The sequence below is a fragment of the Vanessa cardui genome, chromosome 26 (assembly GCF_905220365.1).
Source record: "Vanessa cardui chromosome 26, ilVanCard2.1, whole genome shotgun sequence".
NCBI classification, from domain to species: domain Eukaryota; kingdom Metazoa; phylum Arthropoda; class Insecta; order Lepidoptera; family Nymphalidae; genus Vanessa; species Vanessa cardui.
Genome location: NC_061148.1, coordinates 9412989 through 9432610, shown reverse-complemented (window position 1 = coordinate 9432610; position 19622 = coordinate 9412989). Strand labels below are relative to the sequence as shown.

The window sequence follows — 19622 nt, the reverse complement described above, 5'->3', positions numbered from 1 at the left end:
AATATGCCACCAACCTTGGGAACTAAGATGTTATGTCCCTTAAGCCTGTAGTTACACTGGCTCACTCACCCTTCAAACCAGAACACAGTAACACTGCGTACTGTTATTTGGCGGAAGAATAACTTATGAGTGGGTGGTACCTACCCAGACGGGCTAGCACAAAGCGGTACCAACAAGTAAATAACTAGAATAATTAAATATAATAAGTAGAATAATTTAAAATATAAAACAAGAAAAAAACTTTTGTTATAACTCTCCTTGGAAGTAATGTCTGAAAATATATCTGGTGAGATATCGGTCTGGCAAACTATAACAAAGCAATTTCGATCCCAGCGGAATAGGTAACATTTCTCCTGGCATTTACGTCGTGCTTCATTCAGAAGAGCCTCATTGTAACTGGATAGGTGATTATTGATTTGATATTCAAAAGATTATATTAAGGCTCGGAATTAGATAATTTAGGTAAGTAAAACGTGGTGGCTGCCTTGATTAGGATGATGGTAGTTTTACACTCTTGTCTCTTGGTAAATACGTAAACAAGGTCGTTGACCGAAAGAGAAACAGCGCAGTTGCATTTACACAGTATGTGTATAATTTCTTCTACTCATTTATCGTGTCTATTTTCAAAACCATTATCTTCTAAATCGGTCAGGGGACATTATCATTATAATCAACGCATACGCAGTTTACACACACGAACGTTTTAAAAAGTGTCAAATAAATATTGAGCTAATTTTATTAGAGATAAATAAATTACGTTAGTTTTATTTTTCAATTTATTAATAAGTATAAAGCAAATACTTATACTGAAACATTTACTCTAAATAAAAATATTCTGTTAAAAATAATTCCAGAAATAGTTCCAATTCGGTCCAATGGTGTTAGATTTATTACAAGATATTTATACAGCTGAAATATCTGCCCCACAATCAATAGTGTAGCCTGCTCTCAATAAAATTGGATACAGTGTCAGTTGTTTTAATATAAGCAAACACCAGGCTGTTAGAAATATGTCAAATTTGTAGAAAGTAGTAAAATTATTTGTATAACTATTATTATCTTTGATTAGTTGCTATTATTTTATTTTACTGAATACACAATACATATACTGAAAAATAAATTTTAAACTCATGTCAAAAACTTTGAAGGCATATTACTCAAAACAAAGTTATATCACAGATAAAAAAGGGTGGACAAATAATTGTACTTTATTGACATACTCAGATGCTGAAATGGTGAGTATCAAGTAAATAGTAACCACTGAGTTACTTGCCGTTCTTGGTAGAATGTATTTTTCGAACCTAGTAGGAAAATGTTTATATTAAATTCAACACTATACAAATGAAAACAAAACATTTTTTATGAGCCTGAAAAAGAATATTTGAAAATCAAAAGTGCTTTTCTGAGCCTGAAAAAGAATATTTTGATTTTGGTCGTTGATATTCATTATCAATAAATTTGATATTCTTCCGTCAAATAGCAATACTTTATTTAGCATGTTGTGTTCCAGCTTGAAGGTGAAGTGAGCCAGTATAACCATACACACAAGGGACGTCACTTCGTTCTCAAGGTCAATGGCGCATCAGCAATTAAAGGAATGAATTGAAAACTTTCTGTGTCAATGCATATAGTCCATTTCATATATTTAGTTATTTATATATTAGGTCTACTTACTCGAAATACATAATTAGTTATTACATATTTCAATAACGGCATATTACCCAACTATAAGTACTTATGAGCCCAAAAGTAAAAAAACCTAAAAAAAGTATTGTTTTTTTTTTCTATGTTCCTAAGTTATCGGGTGACGCGGGTACTATACTATACTTTGTTGCTACATATTATAATCATTATTAAAATATATATTTTCATGTATATGTATAAATTACTTCTATCAGTGTTCCAGCTCATTTTAATTGAATTTGGAAAAGTAATTACTTGTTTTGAATTTGCACATATATGATTTGTATCTGAAAATGAAGCTCCGTTTTAATGTATAATATTATTTCGATAGTGTGTTAATACCTATGTAGATATGAGTGATAAAATCCTCATTGGTATTATCGCTAGTATATTTTATTCATTGTGTTGATCGGTCGAATATCTGAAAAAATGTGTAAGTATTATTTGGTAGAATTTAAATTAAGACGAAACTGAGCCAATATGGAAACAACAAACATCGTATAACTTGAGCCAAAATAAAAAAATTAAAATGTATTCATTTGTTTTCTCAACAAGTAATTGTAATTCAATTTCTTGATATATATTGTTGAGAGATGTTTTAATACGTGATATTTCATAAAACAAATAGGTTTTTAAGGTATCTTGATACCTAAGACTCTTCTAATCTCTCTGAGTGACTCATTATGTAACATTTGATTCATTTGTATTTGAAAAAGTGATCTAAAATCCTGTGTTAAGTGCGCAATTCTGTTCAAAGACATCATCAATAGAATGATTTACAGTATTATGTGATCCTAAAATGAATCACTTATGTAAGTAAACTCCATACAAAACACACACAACAATATAAAGCATTGATTCAGTGGTAAAGTATTGGATGAGCCGGTAGTATCTCTCCCAGACGAGCATACACAAAGCCCATCCATCTCTGCTTCTTTGCCATTGTTGTTTGATAATTATACATTTTTAATACATGTAAATTATGCTACCATTATGCATTTAACGATTATCAGACAATAATCCTGTAGTCGGCATAATAACAATGATAATAATCAATTAATTATTATCAGAGATTAAATCTTTTTTAAATTTAAATAACATTAATTTTAAATAGAATTATTTTTCTCGTTGTTTCCAAATAAATATAATTAGTTAATATTGTAATTAATGTTTCTGTTTTGTTTTCACAGTTTTAATACTTCTTCTTTTAACACCAATACTGGCTCTGAGGACGTTTGAACCACCGCCGCCTGAATTAATGAGCCGCAATACACCCGTAGAGGCCTGGGTCAATGTGAGATTGAACCATTTCGATGCTTCCAACACTGAGACATTTCCTATGGTACGGTATTTATTCCCTAGTAACTTTTTCATAGTCCCTGCTTTCATAGTCGTTGCTATTAATATATACTAAATAATGAATGGTATAATTTTTGAAATTATTGTTTTAATTCAACTTTTACTATTAGCATTTTAATGTAAATTAAAAAGTTGTTTTGTACTAAATACATAATTAAAAGTAATTTATAGAATGACTAAGCTAACATAGTATTTAAATAAGATTGCGTGTCTATAATGACATAGTCTTTTAGTCTATTTATGGATGCGACTATTTGTCTTAGTATTTTTTTACACTTATGGAAGACGCCACACTTCCTGATTGTATACGATTGTGAATCATTATTGTGATTAATATACAAATATACCATTATCTATGTTTTTTTTATTATTATTTATACTTATTATTTGGTTATGTGTCTAATTGATCAACGATGAAGCCATTGCTATGTTCATTTAGGAAGAATGTAACACAGAATTGTTACAACCAACTTATAAAATCTTAGAATGTGTAGTAGTCTTTGTGTTAGATGTTTTAACTTTGCTTATTTGGTAGAAGGTCATTGAGTAAGCGGCTCGTTTGGTACCTAACCAACCACTGATTTGATATTCTACCGCCATAGATCAATGTTTTGTATTGTTATATTCCCGTTGTACATTGGCACAGGAGACGTTACATCTTAGTTCCCAAAATTGGTGGCTAAGTAGCGATGTAAGAAACAGTTATTGATGTATATTTCTTACAGTGTCAATGTTTACTGGCTATTCAGCCACTAACAAGGAGAGCAACCATTTTCCATTAAAAAAAACTTCGATTGTGTCTCGATCGATCGATTCCGTTCGGTCAAAGACGTAGCTAATCACATCCCAAAACAGCTGATGTTTACAATGCAAAGAACGACGAATTAGATTTATTCATACAATACTCATTACTAATATCGATATTCGTTTAAAAAAACTTTCACCTCCTCATTAAAATTTACTTTAATTAATAATAATTATTTATTTACTTGAATTTAATAATGTCATGAAAATACAGGATCTAACAGTAGTATATCTTTGTATTGTATTATTCCAGCGTTACTACTACAACGACCAGTTCGCAAATAACAGCCATATCGTGATCTTCGTTGGCGGTGAGTGGTCGATCTCCCCAGGCTGGGTGACCGGCGGCTTGGCATTTGAATTGGCTGAAAAGATAGGCGCCGGGCTGTTCTACACAGAGCACAGATATTATGGAGAGACGAGGCCTAGCAGGTAAGCATTCATTGATACATTATTTTAAATATTGCTATCAATTATTTTCGGTACAGTCCCGTGTCTCTTCAAATCCGATAGGTACAAACGAAAGATGACTAAGAATGAATATTGATTTAAGAGTCGAGTTATCGAGTTAGTTCATCTAGTCACGCTGAGTTTCCTTCGCCGGTTCTTCTTAATTCAGATGAATTTTCTTTTCTGAACCGGTGGTATTGTTCAATTTAACAATTAATGTATAAATTTAATGCCTCTAAATTGAATAAAGAGATTTAATTGCGAATTATTGTTAGAAAAATCGCATGTTTCGGGAAAAGTCCCACGAAAGAAAACCGATGCAGAAAAGCGATTAGAATAAGCTTTAAACGTTCTCATCTATAAGAGATGCATTTGTAGGCTGATATTAGTACGATATTTTTATTAGATATGGGCATTTATCTGTTAAATTTTTCGCATGAAAGGCGGAACTAAATACAATCTTGGCCTTTGTGTGATAATTAACGATTATTTTTAAACAACTATTACTTATTAAATATTGTCGTTTCTATTTTTACGATGAATAAATAATAACTACAAATATTTCTGTAGTTATACAGTATGATGTTTGTATATAACTAGTAATTTAAAAAGCAATTGGATTAATCAGCCAACAAATAAACAGGGATAAAGTCGAAAGAAATATATTAACCAATACGAGCCTGGGTATTTCTTGTTTTTGATTTGATAATGATGCTCAATCACACGCCACATCATCTGGATATTTCGTTATTTAAGATAAGCATTCATCGCTCATAGTTCAATGTATTTCCTGAATATGTTTTCTGAGTATAATTACAAGAATGGAATCGGTCCCAAAGTCAACATTATGGCTGTAATCACTGGAATCCCCACAGCACAGATATCAGTGTATGCGGGAAGCGAGTCGTAACGTGATCACATACCGATTCTATGACTGTGGCCACTAGTCACACCGTTTAATTGTGTACCTTATTTGAAAGTACTAAATCTCAATCAAAGTTATTTTTAAAAAAGACATATCTATTAAAGTATACATATATATTATAGTCCTTATCCTCCACTGGGATGGAAAATCGGACAGGACCGATAAGAGTTCAGGTATTACCAAGCTTTACGTGTTTTATGAAGTAATACAGTTTTATTCCTCCAATTTCAATTCTGGAGTCCTGATTGCTACTGATCATTTCTTGATTGAAAACTCTAATAATTTATAGCGCAATGTGTTGTTTGAATCCAGGATCCAAGTATAGGAACAATACCAACTATATATTCAAATAGTAACATCAGTCGCTCAATACTTAAAATGTAATACAATGTATTAATTAACAAAATTAAAATTTTGTTAATTAATACATTGTATTATGAAATGTCAATTGAGAAATAAAAAATTTAGTAAAAATTTTACTAATGATCACAAAAATACGAATTCCACAATTTACGCAATCATGCAATTAAAGCATTTACAGATCCTACCGATATAATTCTTACAGATTGACAGATAACAATTGCCTATTTAGTATACTCAAAGAGTCAAAATCAAAAGGAAACTGTACTGATTTGTCCGTGACAAATCACTAACAATATATTTATTCTGGCTCATTCAACCTCTACCTTAGATCACAGACATACGATCGTATATAATTGCGTGCTGACTCCTGAACTATAATATTTTGTAAATAGTAAACAATCTCTATTGATGGACTATGGAAAATCGGTCAAGGAGACAGCGTCCTATTATTTAAAGCCATCGCAGCTTCCGCTAATCATTTCATTTGTGGCATCGGACAAGGTCATTGCCCAGCCCGTCTGGGTAGTTGCCATCCAAACATCACATATTCGATGATCAAACGTACCTTATAATGTCGTGTTTTAGTTTTTGAGCTAATGAGTGAGCCAGTGTAACAAGCACAGAGGATGCAACATCTTAGATTTAAAGGTTTATGGCATTGGTCATTAAAGAATCCTTAATATTTCTTACGACGTTTATGTTGTTGTGGTCGAACATACCATCAGACCATCAGACATCCCATTTGCTTGGATTAATAATAAAATAAAATTTTCTAATTTTTTTTTTCAATTTGTATCTTTCGGCGTTGATAATGTAAAAGACGAAGTCTCCGCTATTATAGTAATCGGATGCCTCCCACGTGTATAGACTGATCTACAATCGGATACTGCAATGATGGTACAAGGTTAAAGCATTTATGGAGTTTATGGTATCCAAGTGTTTCAATTTGTAAAAAAAAAACGAGATTTTAAGACAATAATAATATACCTTTGGCTTAAAATTAAAAAGTATGTATAAAAATAAATATTTAAAATCAATCTCTTTATTTATAGAATTGATGTAACTAAAAAATTAAATCCTTTTAGTCTAGTAATGAAAGGTCAAAGAACTCTTTTTTATGACTTGACTGGCAACCGCCAGTCGAGCTAATGGGTTACCCGATTGTAAATGGTCACTATCGTCCTTCTATTCCTTACATCGTCAATGTACCCCCAGCCTTGGGAACTAGATGTTATGTCCCTAGTGCCTATAGGCTGACTCACTCACCCCTAAAAACGTAACACAACAATACTGGCTACTGCCGTTTGTCAGTAGAATATCTGATGAAAGGGTGGTACCTACCCAGACGGCCTTGCACAAAGCCCTATCACCAAAAATTGCGTATTTCACCGATTGATTCAATAATGGGTTTACATGTGCTATTATTTATTTCATAATATGATGCCAATTTTAAATATAAATTAGACACAAAAAACCTAATCATCCCAAAATAAAGCCCACTTACAATTAAGAATGTTCTATTCCCTGAACCAGCTCGTTTATACGTGTCTTGTAACAATACATTTAATATTTTTATCCTAGATATAAAACCTCTTTGTTGCCTCATATTATTCGTACTACCATTCATCCAATTGCCATACAATATCTGAGTCTTATTGTTCGCAAGGTCTCAATGGCTTCTGACATCAGCGTACAATCGGTACGTGAGCAGTATCGGATAATTTTATTGAAAAAGAAGATATTATATATCTTCCTAGAAAATTCTCAGTAGTCTTAACGTGATAGTGTTAACACTCCTACCCACCTTGTACGTGATTCTTTGCCGAGACCCTGAAATAATTTACTGTCTCATCAGATAATAAGATTGATAGAATAAAAAGTGAAAACTGAAAACCCACAACTGTGTACTGGGATATATCCTATAAAGACAACTGGTCCTCATAAGAATTACATCAGTTTCACACAAAAAACAAACCAATTTTTAGTCATACAGTAGTGTCCTACTTAAAATATAATTTAACACTTGTAACTGCCTAGATGATTATGAAGGTTAACTCCCACAAGAGGAAGGTAAAACAAAGGATATATTTCAACGTCCCAGGAGAAATCTGAAACGCAAAATACTTTGAGGTCTCCCAGAGGAAAAAACCCGGGAAACGATTAAAGGTTACGATATTTTAAACAATAAAAAATTTGAACGCCTTGTTACGTTCGGCTGATGAAGTATCGAAATCAATGGTTACTGAAAGAATTTATAATTATGAATGCTAGAAGATAAACAATAATATTAATGAGAACACAGTTATGTCAAATCAAATCAAAAGACACTTTATTCAAGTAGACTTTTAAAAGCACTTTTGAAACGTCATTTTACAATTAAGTGAAGCAACCACCGGTTTGGAAAGTAGATTCTACCGAGAAGAACCGGCAAGAAACTCAGTAGTAACTCTTTTTTAACACATAAAAAATAGAAAATCATGTTAGTTAATTACAATTATTTAAATTATTATATCCTGCTTGGACGTCAACAGGTATTAACTCCACGCTTTTTTATCATCTATAAAATATTGTATCGATTGTAAATGAAATAATACATTTTACTTAATTAATAAGTACATCATACATATATATCAACAATAGCAATAATTAAAAACTAATATATATAAATAAATAGCAGCAATTAACTTTGACTTACTCCCGAAGTACGCTTATAGACATTTTACATTTTTTGCATAAAATATGATGCGTAGGTATTATGTGTGTGAAATGTTTCTTGGATAAAACCCGACATCTAATATGTACGCATACACATAAATCGATATATATAATGATGGAAATCAAGTAACATATTAACAGAAATTCACGGCAAAAATAACCTTGTTAATTTCACCGTCTTTTTTATAAATACGGATTTAGATACTTCAATAATCTTTCAAAAGTCACCGATGGAGTCACAGGTGCAACAGCCTCTAAAGTGACGACGTGGTGTGTAAAACGAAATTTTCCCTAAATTATCTCAACCAACATCGTTAGTAAAATTTGTATAAACTGCGTGACTATAAAATACACATGTGACGCTTTTTGGCGTCCTATTTTTCTTCTTCTATGAATTATCAAAGTTTATTTTAGTCAATAAACTGAGTAAATGAAGGAAAGAATCTAAGGAGAAACTTATATTCACTGATGAAATGATAATTAATACAAATTAGTTTATTACATATGTTAAAGTAACAAATAGGCAACATCAATATACATATATTATGTATTTAATACTTAATATATTGCTTATACTATGAGCCAAATTACAAAAATTCATGAATTTTGGCTCATTCGTTAATTATTAAAACATACTATACGTTAATAATAACGGCTCAATAAAATAACTAAGCATAGTGTTTTTTTCCCAATCTTCACAATCTTAATTCAATGTTAAACGGTGTGACAGAGGCCCGAAGGCCCCAGAGTATTTGGGCATTAATTAGTCGCCTCTGATTCCGCGTCTAACATCCACAGTTCCATTTTAAACTCCAAAGCGAATGTTCGTTACCGTTTATTGTCCTTGGAGATAAAAATTATCATATCAAATTTAAGAGACCTCATTTTACAACGTCTCAGAGAAATGTGACCAGGTTTTGATGGCAATTATAATTAATAATCGGGTGAATTTCAACAGGTCCAATAAAATCTTCATTTCCGTGGATTTTTTATTCTGCAACTTTAGAACAAGAAAAAATAGTGTTTATTCAAGTTTTTGATAATATATGTATCCTTGCTTAATATCTAGCAGATAGCTTAAAAAACTAACTAGATATACAAGATTAAAAATTTCGTGCCACGGCGATGAAACATGGATGCACGTCAATGAAACATGTGTCCACGGCAATGAAAGAACTGTGTCACGGGAATGATAGAATCAATCCACGGTAATGAAAAAATCCAATAACACATGATATTTTTATATGTATTTAATACTTACCTGGGATGGACACATTCATTTCTCTGAGAGGGAAAGGCATACACATACACATGCACTCTTTTTACCCTCTTCTCAATAATCTTCTTGCATAGGAGTAAAATTAAACAAAATTTTAATAGAATCAAAGCAACACAATCATTTATTTTAAGTTCTTTCACACAAAAATTAACAGAACAGAAATTAACAAATAAAAATAAACTTTTCTAAAGTATGCAATAGGTATTGCTAACAATATATACTTAACACAACATCATTTTACAATTCGCGAATAAACAATTATTTATTATGATTAAATCAAGTCTGGACAAATCGTAGGGCCTACCTAATCACAGCCTTATTATCAACATAATATTTTTTACCTTTTCTCTATTAAATCTTATATTTAATACAGACTTACAGTATTGGATTCAACAAGATACACCCTTTGTCTACGGTTCGTTTTTAGATATGATAGATATGTGTAGTGTAGCAAGAAAGATAAACCATACAAAAGGGTGTGAACTTGGTATGTTCATCGTTTTCCAATGAAGAAATCTTATTATAGAATACAATCAGCCTTTCTAATTAACACTTACATCTAATTAACACTAACAGTATAGCACTGTTAACAGGAATATCAGCCTTTCAAATTCACTCGTCTCATTATTATTATCTATACTTCAATATTAACTTAGATTACAAAGATATATTTTTGCACATCACAAATCAAAATAGCCTATTCATCTTCTTTTTTTAAATACTCCTCTCGTAAAACAGGGTCGCTTCTTAATTTTTCACGTCGCTTTTGTTCGGCCAATCTTCTTCTTTCCTTTCTCTCCTCTTCCGATAGTTTCGGTTTAGGCATCTTGGTTTTCTAAAAATAAGCAACCCCTTATTATGTTTATAATTAGACTCTAATATATGTGTGTGTGACTGTAAGTTTGTGCGTGTGTGTGTGAGTCTTTGTGCGTGTGTGAGTGTGTGCGCGATTGTGTGTGCGTATGTTTGAGTGTCTATTGTGTCCAAATGTATATAATTTCGTAAGGTTAACGTGGAGATATATTTTTGTAGTTGAATGTACACTACAGATTGTTTCTTTCCTTAACCATACCGTGGCGATGAAAACATAAGTCACGGAAATGAAACAACTGCTCATGGCAATGAAACTAAATTGTTTTAAAAGGCATGGCAATGAAATTTCGTTTCATCACCGTGTCTTTTTTTCATTGCCATAGCAAATTTTGGCCACGGAAACCATGGCAATGAGAGCACGGCGATGAAAATCGAGGCAAAAACATCAAGTAGCCAAAAATCTATTAATTATTCAGAGTAATTAACACGTCACAAATAAACATAAGACAAATGGCATTCTATCGAATGCCTAATAAAGAGGACAAACTTATTCAAATAGAAGTTAGGTCTATCCACGGCGATGATAGAAAAAATGTCCAGTAACATAAAAATCGAATACTTACCTTTATGGCGCGAAAACGTAGGCACGTATGCACGTGCTTCCACGTGGAGCACCGAGCGAAACTATCATGCAAGGTTTAGCGCACAGGTGTGGGGGACGCAAGTCCTTAGATAAAACAATATTCTTAAATATATTTAGGACACGGCGATGAAAGGTAGTTCTAGGACAAATGTATTTTTATTAACCATTCTTTGTATTGTTTAAATATATGAATAAATGTATTCCATAACAATACTTTAACTGTTCACGTATCAATTAAAACTTGGTTTTAATATAAATAACCAATAGATTTTTATCAATGACGTATAATACACATCGAGGTAATGTGTGGACAAACACGGCAATGAAAGATTTCGAGGTGTAACTTTTTTTTTTGAGCTTCTATTAATCCTATTTAACTTCATATTTAGTGCTACACATAGATTACTATATCACCTAACCAGAAAAAAATATTAGAACATTATAACCATGTTTTATAGTACCGATTTCATTGATGCCACGTAATTTTTGTTCCTGGGAAATTCACCCAATCGTACAATGAAAATAATTCAAATTAATGTAAAAAACACATAGTTTAAACACACACACACACATTGTTTATGTACACTTTGCCACAAATCTTAGTAGATCTTAAATCCTGTAGCAAGCATTCCTGTGAAAAGTCAAGTATACATTACCAAGTGCTCTTGAGATGGTGTGGAATTTGTTTCATTATCAGTTCAATAATAAATGATGTTATACTTCAAAGGTAAAAATGATACGAAGCTATAAATTTTTATATATAAAATTCAGTAGAGCTTTTTAGGATTGTAAAACTTTTTCGTTTTAGACATATTCCATCCAATGGGCTGTATCTACTCATATAAATGGATTGAAGGACAAACAGCCTACTTACTTGTTTCGTTTTACAATAAAAAACGTATATATTACTGTTACTTTATATGCTTCTGTTAGTTGTCGCCCGCAGCTTCACGTTTTAGGCGTTAGATTTTTCATGTGTTGGGCAAAAAAGTATCCTATTTCCTTGGAGTTCAAGTCTGATTCAATTTAATTTTCGTCCAAGGCGGTTCAGTGGCTTGGCAGTAAAAGAGCAACAGACAGACATACAGAGTTACTTTCACATTTATAGAATAGATTTAAAAAAAACTTATATCTATATTGCCATTATGTTGGTGTTTCCTTAATCAGCTAATGTTCTTTCAGTTGTGGTTTTTTTTACAAGCTCTCTTGCATTATCTGCTTCTGTAACGAGCTGTTATCCGCTCGCTTCGCTGGCATTACAGAAACACAACAAAAGACAAAGAAAGCTAAAGGGAATCAAAAAGACAACAGTTTATTTCCTACGGAGGATTCCAGTTCGATTGGCCAAAAACATAAATTCTTTAGATTTCAAATAATGAACGAAAAGTCATTATATCAAATATTTAGATGATATATGATGACAATCCGCCATTATTATTTAATGTTTTTATTGGATAATAGCGGGCCGCTAAGGATAATATGGTAAAAAAATACTGATAATTTTCTAATGTGATACCGTAAATAAACAAATTATTTAATACATTTAGAAAATTATCAGTATTTCTTTACTATATTATCCTTACATTATATACAAAAACCTTCCTCTCGAATAACTCTCGAATAACTCTATCTACTGAAAAAACCGCTTCAAAATCCGTTTTGTAATTTTAAAGGTCTAAGCATACATAGGGACCGACAGTGATGAGCGACTTTGTTTTATGACACATAATGATGAAGACGTACGCACAAATTTATTTTTTCTCAGTAAACTGCCCATAGATATAATCGCCATAAAATACATTGGGCTTTCATTACATCCCCAATGTGCTGCCAACCTTGGGAACTGAGACGTTATATCCTTATATCTACATTTACACTGGCTCACTCACCCCTCAAACGTAAACACAACTCGTATACTCGATGAGAGTACATAGTAGGTATCTTCGTCTATGCGTTTCATTCACAACCATTCCATATTTGAATATTAACTTATCCAACACAATGCGACTGGCAACCAAAACGTACAAACGAATATTTACGCTAAAACAGTGAACACAAATCTAGAAATTTCATCTAACCAGACTCATAAACAAAAGCTCAAAGGTGCCAATAACTTGCCATTAGTCTATGTCTCATCATTAACCGTAATGGCCGCTTTAATGGCAGCGAGCTGGACCAGTGCCAGTGTGACGTCATAACGCCGTAGTCGGTGAAGTATGGAAAATCGCTTGCCAACTCCGTATCGGTTTAGTTATGTTTATGAAGTGAAAAATAATATTTTGTACATTGTACTACAACAAAGGTATTCTAAATTAAATAATTACATAACCTTATTGTAGTGTACACAGATCTGTAATAATATAATAAATATTATTGGACGTATATTGTATATGGATATACATATTATCTGTGTATTTATGTATCTGTCCCCTCGAGTGACACACATCGCGGAAAGCGCGGGAATATAAAATATATGATTTGGGCGCGGGTGAAGACGGTGTGTGTGCACGGTGAATGGATATTTAAATATAATATATATTTATATGTAACTTGTAAAACGATCTTACAATCCTATATGTGAACATTACACTTATATTCAAAATAAACATTAATTATTCGTATTAGTTTAACAGGCTATTTCGACATGCAATTTTATTATGTCGTAACAAAAAGTTGTCAACATTTCACAAATGACATTTAATGTGAATTCATACAGAATCGCAATGTTGTTATGTGAAATGAGTTTAGTACAGCGTACATACTTGTAAACATTTCTTTACGATGTTCATTGACCACCGATCACGTGTTGAATTTATCTACCTCATGAAAATTCAGCGACGCCTACCCGTGTGGCCGACCACATACGATATGGTTTCCTAACCTCAAGGCCAACACAACTCTTAACATGTTTTCGTGAAATAAATAAATATTATTTCGAACACCAATATAGCTCATGAAAATTTCAACAATGTTTTACCCAAATTTAGATCTAATACTTGGTGTATGCGTGTCTTGGAACAAGAGATGTAACATATTATTTCCCAAGTATGCTTTTCAACCGACTTCAAAAAGGAGGAGGTTATCAATTCGTCTGTACTTTTTTTTTTTTTTTTTTTTTTTTTTTTTTTTTTTTTTTTTTTTTTTTTTTATGTTTGTTACCTCATAACTTTTTACTGGGTGGACCGATTTTGATATTTTTTTGTTTGTTTGAAAGGTAGTGCTTCCCGTGGGGTCCCATTTTTTTTAAATTTTTTTCCGATGATGGTATCCGTATGAAAACGACATAAGTCTTAAATTTGCATTATGTATATGCGCGACAAATAGGTGAATAACTGAAAATCACGTTAACCAATTTTGATAATTCTTTTTTTATTATAAAATGTATACTTCAAGGGTAATTTTGTGAAAGTTTGGTAAGGTTTTGAGCATAGGATCCATGCCAAAGTAGCGGAACGGTAGGGAGCGGAACAATTCTGAGGAGCACGTTTGCGATATTCTGTCGAATCTTTTATTTATAGGTTATTTAATGTAGTTATAATTGTTGTTATATTTGGAGTCGGTGTCAGCCAATAAAACCCTACAGTATATCTATCAAAAACAATACGAGAATACTTTAACAAATATGTTTTTTACAAATTACCTTTTACACAATAATATACTGGATCAATCAAGGGGCTCGTATCGCTTCTTTCTTTTGATTGTTGGGGCAAGGGCACCGTAGCTGACACCGGCTCCAAATATAACAACAATTATAACTACATTATATAATCGTAAATCGACTTTTAAGTAGTCTAATATTTTTCATTTCATTTTACCTAGGAGGACTCTAAAAAATATGTAAAATATGCAATTATTTTTATTATTTTTTAGTGCATTTTTATTTGTTTTAAAATAGTGTTTTGTTTGAAGTCGGTTTTTCTTTTTGTTAAAATTTTATTTATGTTTGTGGTATAGTTTGGCGGACGAGCATATGGGCCACCTGATAGTAAGTGGTCACCATCACCCATAGACAATGACGTTGTGAGAAATATTAACTATTCCTTACATCGTTAATGTGCCACCAACCATGGGAACTAAGGTTTTATGTCCCTTGTGCCTGTAGTTACACTGGCTCACTCACCCTTCAAACCGGAACACAACAATACTGAGTACTGTTGTTTGGCGGTAGAATAACTGGTGAGTGGGTGGTACCTACCCAGACGGGCTTGTACAAAGCCCTACCACCAAGAAACTGACTGCTGATGTATTGATGACGTCTCTATTGATAGTACACCTACCATCAGATGGTGTATTTGTAGTTTTATAACCACTAGACTATATCGGTTTAACTAAAAAGTATGTTAAGATATAAATATATACAGTATATCTATTATATTATTCACAGTTGAGCAGCTTATATAGCCTATACATTAGTTAAGATTAAGACTGCTTATAACATGTAAAGATTTTTCATAAAGCAAAAAGTTCTTAGAACTCTCTAATTAATTAACTATTCTAGTCTTACTCAATTAATTTGAACCGTCAATCTGTTACTGGGCAAAAGTCGGACAAACCAACAAAGAATATTTAATATTTATAATATTTATCCTGAAAAAAAAAACACACCAATAATTGTGCTTCATAATACTAAGTAGTCACATTCGTCCACAGACAAAGGCGCTCTGAGAAATATAAATCGACAAAGACGAAATTTAAGATGTTGTATGGAATTTGTCGACCTCTGTCGTGTGGTGTGTACACTGGTTTTCTTGGGTATGCCACTCCGAGGTCCGGGGTTCGATTCCCTGCCGAATCGATGTAGATCATCATTAGTTTTCTATGTTGTCTTGGGTCTGGGTGTTTGTGATAACGTCGTTACTCCTTATATTTCATTAAACAAGTGCTTTCATTCAGAGGTTACTCTGATCCATCAGCATCACATATATTAGTATAGGATATTGTCTAATATTTATAGTATAACATTTTTACAGGTATTATTTTTTTTACTTTTATATTTACAAAGTATGGAGAAAAACTCTCCTTATGAATGTTTGGGTCCTTAATGGGGACAAACATAATATAAAGCGATACAGTCCATGAAAATATTGAAATATAGGATACTAAACTGGTGAGCCCAAATACTGAACTGGAGACCCCCTGCACCGGTCCACGTGCATCGGATTTCCTAATCTGGAGCAAGTTTAGTCATTTCATTCCATAATCTCAATGACTCTTTAAGTATTCGTGTCTCAATGCGTCTGGGCGTGAACAATTGCTCATAGGGCTGCTGATCATTTAATTCATTTATTTAATCAGGATCTAATCATACACCTCAACATTTCAAATAAATAAAATACTCAGTTAAGTTTGCTGTTTGAATAAATTTTAACATAAAGAACAAAACGACTTTAAACAAAACACAATATCAAAACAAAGAAATATGCACAAAAAGTAAATAACAACAATTACGTATTCAAAACATTTTTTAGAGTTCTAAGTAAATTGAAATGAAAAATATTAGACTACTTAAAAGTCGATTTGTGATTATATAACGTAGTTACAACTATCACAATTCTACACAAGCAGGGCACAAGTATGTACTCAAAAACAAGTACAGTGTCAAATCTCTCAGAAAAACTATAAATCGTATTGGCCTTGGATACGCATCCAATATTCGTATTCATATTATAAAATTAAGTATAATTTATTACTTTAATTCGAATAATCAATTAAACATCAAATTCTTAAGCTGATAAAATGGTGACGCTCCTTTTGACGTTGATAACGTTACATTACAAACCGTCGTTGCTCCCGCCAAAGACATTGTGTATTTTTTTAACATTTTTCGATTTCGACTTTTATAAGACGAGGAGCAACGACGGAATATTAAATATAACTGACCGGTGGCAGCCCTGGCGCGTCACAGGTTAATTGTCGATTGTCCAAATGACCCGCGGTCAAGAGATGACGCGAGCCAGCGAGGGTGTAATTTTATACTTAACTACGTGACATTCATATGTTCCGAGCAAATAACAAAAGAACGATTTATTTCCGTTCACACATGAAACTGTCTTTAATTCCTCTAAGTCAACCTTCACATTAAAAACTCAACGATGTCTAATATTAATAAAATGGATAGTCTATACAACAACAACAGCTTGTAAATTTCCCACTGCTAGGCTAATGCCTCCTCTCCCTTTGAGGAGATACTTTTGGAAGATATTCCACTATACTGTTCCAATGCAGTGTGGTGGAATACACATGTGGCAAAATTTTATCATGATAAAACCGGCATGTGTCTAATTTCATAGAAATTAATAATGTGTTTATGTTTAGTACCGAGTACGTTGTTACGAGTTCAATTATAAACACAAATCAAGCTCATGAATATTCAGTTGTGCTTGTCTAGGTTTGAACCCGCAATCATCGGTTAAGATGATTTGCGTTCTAACCACTGGGCCATCTCGCCTCTATAGTAGATAGAAATATTAAACTCAATCAATTCATAAACAAGAAAGTTATTAATAAAATCAATATCCTAACATACTTTATTCAAGTAGACTTTAACAAGCGCTTTCAAATCGTTATTTTACAGAATTGAAGTTATTGAATTAAATATAGAGCGCACATTTTATTTTAATTTTGAAAAATATGTTTTAACTGCCTAAAACTCGACAAATATTTGGTCCACGCTTTTTAATCATCTATACGAAATATGTAAAATAATATTCTTTATTTATTCATATTGTTTTTAAACAAATGCATGTATTGGCATACTTAAAATTATATATTATGTAACGTAGAGTTGAGAATTACCTTTTGTTTAAAGCTGGTTATCATATAAATAACAGGAGTGCGGGTTCAAACCGAAACAAAAATCGTTGAATCTCTATGTGTTTAATTATGATATCGCTTAAATAAGAACAGTATACTAAGTGTCATTCGGGTATTTCAAACTAGGAGCAATAATTTAATATTCTAGTAAACATATTTAATCGTGTATGTGTATGAAATTATGTGTTTTTTTACTGGTTATATCGGTCCAATATAATTCCTAAGATAAAACCTGTATTATTTAATACACGTACGTAAAAGTATTTGTTAAACAGGTACTAAATTAACCAGACAACTGAAAAAGAAAATAAATTATTTCCACAAAAAACACGTACTCGTGAAATGCTAAGAATTCGAGACCACTGAATCCCAATCCCTATTCTTAAAGTGATTTATTGTTACAGCGGCACCACGGTCCCGGAGCTGCGATACCTGACCGTGGACCAGGCGCTGGGCGACTTGGCACAATTCATCCAGTACGTTAAGAGTGACAGATTCGAAAATGGGAAATTCAAGTGAGTATTATCGCTTTAGTTTGTCAACCGACTAGCTGTTGCCTGCAGCCTTGCTCGCGAGGACGTTGAATATATTTTTGTCACATTTGTGTGTATTTCACCCCTTTTGGGTATTCATCTCATTTTAATCAGCATCCCAAAAATAAATTTTCTAATTTAAAAAACGATGAAATTCCATACAAACTTTCAACCCCTATTTCACCCCCTTAGTGGTGGCCATACACGTTAGGGTTTGCAGTGTGGTTACAACCGTACATGCTTAACCGACATGCAAACCCTAGCATGTATGTTATAAAACTGTACAGTTATCGGTGCATGTACATGCAACCTAACGAATATCAAAAAATATATTTTTTGCCGCTCGGTTATGTTTGCGCGCATGCATAGCCGAGCGTGTGTGGCGCCCGCTCGTGCTTGCATGTGCAGTTTTCTCAGTATCCTATAGCCAGTGGCAGTGGAAGGTCGCGCGCGCTCACCATCACGTTGAAATTCAAAATGGCGAGTCGCAAGCGCAACGCCATACTAGAATTTATTGCTATCTACCAATCCGAACCTTGTCTTTGGCGCGTAAAGTGCAAAGATTATCACGACAGAGACAAAAGATCGGCAGCGTACGGTAAATTGATAAATAAGCTAAAGGAATTGGAACCTACAGCTACAAAAGGCGATGTCGTTAGAAAAATTAACACATCGTTGTCGTCTATTGTTGGCGATACAGTGTACAGTAAATTAGGTTAGGAAAACGTCCTACAAAACACCGTCACGTAGCTGCAACTATTTATGACTGAGAGTTTCTTGAAAATTGTACATGCATACCCTAACGTGTATGTGCTCTATGTCACTAGGGTTTGCATGTCGGTTAAGCATGTACGGTTATAACCACACTGCAAACCCTAACGTGTATGGCCACCATAACGTGTATGGCCACCATTAGTGGGTGTCTACCCAATAAAACAACGCTACTTTCAAAATCTTAAGGCCCTAAAGTTAACAGTTCACGCTCGTCGATAATGAATCGGTTCACAGGACTTGTTATTTTATGCATATAGATTGATATGGGTAAGTGTATAACTCAGATGTTTCCATTGTGACTGTAGTTATACAGGCTCGCTCACTCCAAAAGTCAAACTACAACAATATTGTAGCTAATTCCAAAGGAAGTAGGTAAATACGCATTTCACGTGATTTGTTAACAACTCAGCTATATTTCGCACTACTAAAAATTTGTGATTACAACAACAACAACAGCCTGTAAATTCC

General features: G+C 32.9%; 1 protein-coding gene across 1 annotated transcript in view; it reads left to right on the top strand.

Moving 5' to 3' along the window:
• The first annotated feature begins 2044 nt into the window (after window positions 1–2044).
• The window catches only part of LOC124540760 (putative serine protease K12H4.7), a 41101-nt gene continuing 23523 nt past the window's right edge, over window positions 2045–19622 (top strand). The window contains exons 1-4 of the mRNA XM_047118467.1: window positions 2045–2116; window positions 2874–3025; window positions 4100–4278; window positions 18252–18362. Coding sequence (XP_046974423.1) covers window positions 2113–2116; window positions 2874–3025; window positions 4100–4278; window positions 18252–18362 — 446 coding nt within the window. The 5' untranslated portion in view covers window positions 2045–2112. The remainder of the gene's footprint in view (window positions 2117–2873; window positions 3026–4099; window positions 4279–18251; window positions 18363–19622) is intronic.